This window comes from Notothenia rossii (genome assembly GCF_949606895.1).
Source record: "Notothenia rossii genome assembly, chromosome: 11".
Classification (NCBI taxonomy): domain Eukaryota; kingdom Metazoa; phylum Chordata; class Actinopteri; order Perciformes; family Nototheniidae; genus Notothenia; species Notothenia rossii.
In genome coordinates, this window is record NC_136910.1 from 35,169,766 (window position 1) to 35,177,652 (window position 7,887).

General features: G+C 41.3%; 1 protein-coding gene across 1 annotated transcript; it reads right to left on the bottom strand.

Annotated features, from left to right (window-relative positions):
• Positions 1-3,554: 3,554 nt before the first annotated feature.
• On the bottom strand, positions 3,555-7,379 carry LOC307025301 (zinc finger MYM-type protein 1-like; the record flags this gene model as incomplete). Its single annotated transcript, XM_079659938.1, has 5 exons — positions 6,965-7,379; positions 6,329-6,491; positions 6,064-6,123; positions 3,780-5,735; positions 3,555-3,571 (listed from the first exon to the last, which is right to left on the bottom strand). Exons 2-5 carry the CDS (start codon positions 6,438-6,440, stop codon positions 3,555-3,557), a joined length of 2,145 nt encoding a protein of 714 aa, XP_079516064.1. The 5' UTR covers positions 6,441-6,491; positions 6,965-7,379.
• Between the last annotated feature and the right edge of the window lie 508 nt (positions 7,380-7,887).

Genomic DNA, 7,887 nt, shown 5'->3' on the forward strand with positions numbered 1-7,887 from the left:
AATTGAAATTAATATTATTATTAATGTTATATTTCCGAATCGATACAAATAGTCTTAATTCAGATGTATGATCTTTTTCAGTTCGGCTTATGCCTGTAGAAATGCCTGAGAAAATATGTGGATGCTCGACAGTGCCCTTAAGGGTTAACGCAGGAAAGGTTGTTGCTGTGGTCACAATTAATGGTAAATATGTTAATATTTGTTTTGTTTGTAAACTACTAAAATATATATATTTAACAATTATACAACACACAAGTGTTGCCATTGATGTGTGTGTGAATTTGACATACAACAATTTGCTACGTTTTGCATTACAATTGATGTGTTTCGTTTTTTTCTAGGAAGACACGATCTCAGCATGCCTGAGTTGAGTTGTCACACATGTGATGCCACTTGGGCTGCTGGATTGGACGATCTTATCCAGAGTGGCTACTGGCCTGCTACACTTAACTTCTCAACAATTTATGAAACAGATGTGTTTCATTCATTTGAAGAGATGAAGATGGCCGCACCAGGACTTTCCTGCCAGGCATTTTTAAGAATGCTTGATCAGAGAACTGTCCGCTTTGGCCGCGTGAGTACTACATTTATGTATCCTACAGTATTGATCGTCTGTTGGTTTTGTGGATTTAAAAGATGTTAGTTGAATACTTTCTTCACTGAATTAATGGTTAATTTCTTTTTTGGAAATAGTATGGGAAGATCTCAGCAGGCAGCTTTCAGCAAAGTTTTTTTGAGTGGGAGGCTGTCCGATTTGAGGTGGAAAACATCTGCAAAGAGGAGAGCTTCATCTGTCCTGCGTGCACCCCGGATATGCTTGCAGTTTCAGTGGATGGAAACCTTAAGCACTACCGCTTCAAGCATGCAGCTAGGTACTCGGCAATTTTTCTAATCTCCGTGTTTAACTCGTAACAAACAAAACTCTGTAATATGCTGCAACTATCCTGACACCTTAAGATACTGACCAAAACCTATGTTGTATTTAGATCCGAGGAAAAAGGCCACATTTGAAGGTGTCTTCATTGCCAAGGATGAAGAAGAGACACGATTTGTGGACTATATCCACAGGACCACCAAACAGGTAAAATGACAGACTATAATAATTATATTCGTACTTATTCTTAAATATATACAGGTTGCCTTCTATTTAATATGTTGATAAGATTATTCTTTGGACTTTTATCAACCATTTTCAATATTTTAGGTCTCTGGAAGAGGTGTTTGTGGAGGGGAGTGGTCTGCAGCCAGAGAGACTTCCCAAAGATCCACCAGCAAGGTAGACGAAGAGGGACTGGAGCTTGCGGTGTGTCGCCATGGAGTGCTGCTCTGTGCACTGAATATGTACAGGGGAGAAATGTATGCTTATCCCTTGTACTTGCAAGAAAAGCTGTCAAGTAGGCAAATCACTTTCTTTTGCATGGATGTGACTTGCAAATATTGGCCTTACCTCCAAAAAGTAGCAAAGAGCTGTCCAGAGCTCCAGCACCTACTTGGCATGAAACCCTTCCTTTCGGTATTTCATGCCAAAGCCCATGATTTCAAATGCGAGGTAAGGAAACATTACCAATTGCTAAAAGAAAACTGTTGAAAACCTAACCTTTTTTTTTGTTGATTTGAAAAGTATATATATTTGTTTTTAACCAGGTGAAATGGAGTGGGGCGTATCAGGAGGGGGCTGGCTTAACACTCGGAGAGGAGGTGGAACAGTGCAATGCCTTTCTCTCTAGGATTGCTGTAACAACCAAACACATTTCAAAAGCAGGTGAGATGATGACATAGTGCTCTTATTACATCCAAAGCACATTAGGTAATTGGAATAATGTAAAAATCCTATTGTATGTGTTTGCAGGACGCACAGACATGCTTACTCTCATGGCCATGCGCTGGAACCAGCAAAAATCCAGAAATGTGGCAACCTCACTGTGTCACCGATATCAGAAGGTAAGGACATCAGCAATGTGTTTTAAGATGCTATATGTTTTGGCATTATTCGAAGCTGTGGGCTGAAATAATTGTTCTTGTTGGCTCTGATTGTTTGTCATTGTAGGCCACCAAAGTTCTGCAAAACCAGTTGCAGAACTTGGAGACCATGAAAGTGCAAATGGCAGTGACAGAGAGCAAATTGGAAGACTGGGTCAATGATGTCAAGGAGTGGGCAGAAGGTAAGGGAGGCATGAGGCACAGTGGTTAGTGCGTTGGTGTTGGGATCAGGGGGTCACAGGCAGGGGCGTAGCTGGAAATTCTGGGCCCCATGAAAGAATCTATTTGTGGGCCCCCAATCCATGCGAGTGCGCATTAGCGCGCACGCTAAAAAAAATGTGGCCATTTATTTATTGATGAAAACGCATAATATGGTTTTTACCTATACATTCGGATCAGCAGTTCAGCACCAGTTCAGGATGTCGCATTGCGTTCATCTTCAATGAATGGACCAATGCAATAGTCTACCAAACAACCTTGAGTTGCACTAGCTAGGCATATTTTCCCCTATTCTTGTGACAATGTTTTCTGATACTCAACATACAAAAGCTGTTACTTGTCCTGTCTCTCTGTAATCCCATCTCCAACACAAATAGTCTACTCAAGCACACTATTAGGTTGACAGACACTTACATTTTGATGTGCTCTGTAGTATACAATCGTTCCCTGCTTGGATATACCTTTTACGAAGCAGATTTTGAACTGTCGCGGGCAGAGCACTAGCTTTTTTGCTGTAGCGGCCGGGTTGCTGCCTTTCTCAGCAGAGTGCTAAAGCCCTACCTGTTACACGCGCAAGTAATTCGAGGAGGCGCGAGTGACAAGTGTTGAGTTATTGGTGGGGACAATTCAGGATTCTTGGATACTGGTGGGGTCAGAACCTTGCGTCCACCCCCAAAACGACACGATGAAACCCAACCTCGAAAACCCTGTTGAAGTTAATGAACTGTAATGGACTGCAAGAAATCAACATGCACTGACTATCAACTTTATCTTCTGTCTATTTAATTGAAAATTACACCCAATACAGGAATGAACAAACAAAAAATCTCAACATTCTTTGACTTATTAAATTAAGATTTGAACAACACAAGGACAAAAGTATAAATTAACTGAAGATTTGAACATAATTATAAAACAATAAACTCTCAGGACATGAACACACTTACAGCAAACAATGAAAAATGTAGTGCGAGAGGACTATGCATCAGATAGTAATTGTTCACAATGTGGGCTGTAGCCTGTCAGCTTACTATAGGGAAACATCCCACAATCCTGTCATAGACTGGATTTTTATTCCTAAATCCCGAACGCCAATCGCCGGACCTTCTTGGTGGCAAAATCTTTTACGAGCTCTTTGAAATCAAGTGACAGAGCCAGCTTGCTTTCAATCGATAACATTGCAAGGCTGTTCAACCTCTCTTGCGACATGGTAGATCTTAAATAGCTCTTGATAAGTTTCAACTTACTAAATGATCTTTCACCACCAGCTACGGTAACTGGGAGCGTCAAGAAAATTCTGAGGGCAATGCAAACGTCTCCAAAAATGCTCTGGAGTTCCATCTTGTATATTGCATTCAGTAGATCAAAAGAGCTACAATCAGGGGGGAAAGTGGCAGAAAATATTTTATTGAGACGCCTTATCTCACTCTCAAACTGATCTGTGAGATCCTGTGAGTATTTCTCCCTCAGTGGCTGACACACAGAAGCCATGACACTGTCACTCAACTTCCCAATTTTAAGTATGGCAGCAAATTCTTCAACAATATTTGCTGTTGTTTGGAACCGAGTGTCCAAGTCACTTATGATCTGGTCCATGGCAGTGAGAAACACAGTGTTACGGAATGTTGTTTCTGGCCTATCCTCCTGACCTGTTCCTTCAGCAGTTTCATCATGAAACCTCTTCCTCCTCCTCTCACGGCAAAGTTCTTTTTTGAAATGAGGTGGAACCTCCATTTCCTTAGCTACCATTGATGCCTCAGACAGAATAGCATCCCATCCATTTCTGAGAGTCTGCATCTCATCTCTTAGTGCAGCAACATTACCTGCCTCCACCTCTATTGAGATTTTCCCTGACTGGAGTATCACATTTCTGTCATCAATAGATTGCAATACTTTCACCCAAATGGTGAGAAGGACAATGGCATCAAATGACATGAGGTAGTTCCTCAGACCAACAGCTTCAGATCTGGCCTCACCTGTGAGACTGCATGAGCTCAGTATGGTAGCAAGGGCTTCAATGACACCAGGTAGGTGCTTTGCTACAGGTTTCACAGCATCAATTCTCGCACTCCAGCGAGTGTCAGATAGCCTATGTACAGAGCAACCTGTTTTCTTTTTGTATATAGACCAACGAGATGGACTGGCACTTACAAATGTGTAGAGGCGGTTAATGTAACCAAAAAAGTTGGATACTTCAGGGCTCGATTCTGCAGCATGCACGCCTACCAGATTCAACGTGTGGGAGGCACAAGGTGAGAAAGTAGCAAGATTATTCTTTTTCAGTATTTGTGCTTGGACTCCCTTGATTTTCCCTGACATATTCGCCCCATTATCATACCCTTGCCCCCTGCAATCACTAATGTCTATCCCTAGATCCAGAAGCACACTCTCCATCATGCCTGCTATTTCACATCCTGTTTTTCCGTTGAAATCTTTGAATTCAATAAATCTTTCAGTGATCTCCCATTCGCCTGTGTCTTCATTATAATGTACATATCTTATGAGCACAACATTTTGCTCGGTGTGGGAAATGTCAGGCGTTGCATCACAAATGATTCCATAGTATATGGCATCCTCCCTTTCCGTCAGAATGGTTTTTAAAACCTTTCCCCCACACAATTCAATAAACTCGTTCTGGATGTCTGGGCTCAGATAATGAGTTAGCTGGCTTCCTTTTTTGGATGTCCTGATTTTGTCTAAGTGGTCTTTCAAGAGTGGATCATATCGTGACAAAAGTTCTAGCGTACCTACAAAATTTCCATTGTGGACATCGCCCAAAGCATGCGTTTTACCTCGGAAAGCTAAATTCCTCGTTGCCAAGTGCAGAGTGACATCAAGGAGTCTCTGCAAGATAGCTTTGTTTTTCTCAATTTCAGACTGTAGCTCTCTCTGCAACTGATGATCAACGCCACATGCAGTCATAACCGAACACTGTAGGTGTTTCCATCGCAAATAACAGTCCCTGTGATTCCTACTTGTTTCATGGCTTGGGAATTTATCATACATGCGACGCCACTCGACGTCACACATCTTGTATCCCTGGTCACTACTCAAAGCACTAAGAGAGGGTATTTTTTGCTCCTTGGAGAAAAGAACACATGGTATGCAGAACAGTGCATTTGCACTTTCACTGTGAATCAACCAGTCCCTTTTCACTTTTCCCCTACCCTTATCTGCTTTGGTGTATTTCAAGTAATCTGGAAATCTCTTTCCCTTTGAATCATGTGGAATTTCTTGATCTGTTTCTCGCATTGCTAATTTCTTTACAATAGTTGCCCTGTCCTTGTCACTCATCCTAGCTGGGAACAACCCTGGGTCAAGTGATAGCAGATCTTCTACCTCAGACACCACTACAGGTGGCTCAGTATCTGTGGCATCCTGTGTCGGAGCCTCACTTTGTCCCTGACATTGACTGTCCATAGCTGCTTCCTCCTCATCTGTGCTGCTTTCATGGTCCTCGACCTCTTCTTGTACTGGTACCTCTGCCTCTTCACCTCTGCTCTCCTCGTTGGCTGCCTTGCTCGAAGGCCCTGGCTCTAGAGTATCCATAGTGTACATAATTTATAAAATGCCCTATAATAGTAATAACACAGTACAGCTCGAGCTATCTCTTAATTGTTATAATAATAATAATAATAATAATAATAATAATAATAATAATAATCATTTGTATAGATATTTTTCAATTGCTCAAATCTAGCTATAGCTACTGTAACAACCTCAATTTAATGTGCCAGTGGTCAATGGTATTGCAATTACTGGAAGAACTAGAGTAACTAAATGTGAATATTACCTAAAGTTGTATTCAATGCATGGTAAGCATATTTAAAATCTGTTTGTTAACCCCAAGCCCTGCTGCTTTACCTCCCTCTCCTTCAACTGGGAACAGGCCTGAGGGAAGGGGTACTGATCCTGAAGCCGCATCTGTGCATTAGAGCAGATGTGATTAGCATGTAACATTATACAGGTTAGGTTAGCTAGCCATAGCAAAAGGGCATAGCTGCTGGATACAAATTCACTGGGCTCATCGACACTCATCTAATTTTTGATAGCAACAGGTAGCTAACGTCAGCCACAAAATGTTGGCTAAGCTGTTATGGGCTTCAAAACAAGTTCTGTGAATAAATACCTTTCTTGTGAAAATACTTGGTGACTATCTGTCGACCTCTTTTATTATTTTCCTCTTGCTGACGTTTTTTCTTTCGTTTCTGAGCTCCTGAGTCATGAGCTGTAGAGGACATTTTCCTGTCAGTCTGTTCAAGCTGCAAGCTGCTGGTGCACTGCTGTGCCGCCTAGTTATAGTTGAAAGTGGGGGTGCAAGATTAGTAACTGGCAGGCAAGGGGTGGTTTGGAGTGGGTCAGGCACGACCACCTCCATGGCAGAATTGTTTTAATTTAATGAACACCTGTACGTGCAATTTCCTGCAATATAGAGCACAGAACTGTCTCAAAATCCTATGGGATCCTAAAGGATTCCTATAGGGTTCCAAAAACGTATAGAGATTCCTATAGCATTTTTTGACTAGGGATGTTATCCTAGGTCTCTTTCTCACTTCCTCTGCCTCCTCCCTGAGTCTGCACAGTCACCACATCATTCTACATTAAGGAGAGCAATACACTTATGAGTACACTGAACTGGTTTGAATACACAATCTTTATGCTACTCTGTAAAGAAAGGGAGAGAGGGGGGAATATATTATCCAAGTATTTGTGTCTTAATTTGTTATGTTATCCTACACTTTAAGCTGACTGATATTTCCATTACCTGTAACTCTTGTGTCTCTTTCTCTCCTTCTCTGCCTCCTCCCTGAGTCTGCACTGTCACCACCACATCATTCTACACAGGAGAGCAATACACGTATGAATACACTGAACTGGGTTGAATACATGATTTTTTATTTTTTCTGCCATGTTCTACCTGGTTGGCTGGCTGGCTGGCCACACACACACACACACACACACACACACACACACACACACACACACACACACACACACACACACACACACACACACACACACACACACACACACACACACACACACACACACACACACACACACACACACACACACACACACACACACACACACACAGTGTGCAGGTTAGTTACAGTAGGAGATGGGCTTCTATCATATTATCTTCTATCATTCTATAATTCATTCTTCTTTTATTTTCATTTCAGGTAGTTGTACCTTAAGAGAATTGAAGGCTGGCATCTGTAAATGCAGATAGATATAAGTACTTTATTCTTATTTTATTATCATTATTTTCTTTCCAATGAAATGAAATCAGAAAATAAGTGGTATATGATGGAAAATATGAAAGTCAATGCTTGAAGGAAAATGGACTTCGGAAAAGTTTTTTATTTTGTATTTACTGTTCTGTAAAAGTCTTGTCGAATGCAATGTTTTATGTTTTGTGTGGACCCCAGGAAGACTAGTTGTTGTCATGCAACAGCTAATGGGGATCCTAATAAACTCAAACTCTAATGGGCTTCGATCTACCAGGTAGCTAGCTAGTCAAACACACACACTGGTTGATGTTACTAGCTAGCTAGCAAACGTCAGCTAACCGCTAGCTAACATAAAGAGTGACCTGTAATTCAATGCAGCGAAAATGAAGAGAAGGTGATGATTATAAATGTGTTTTATTGTATTGAGTGGTAGAAGTAAAGACATGTCTAA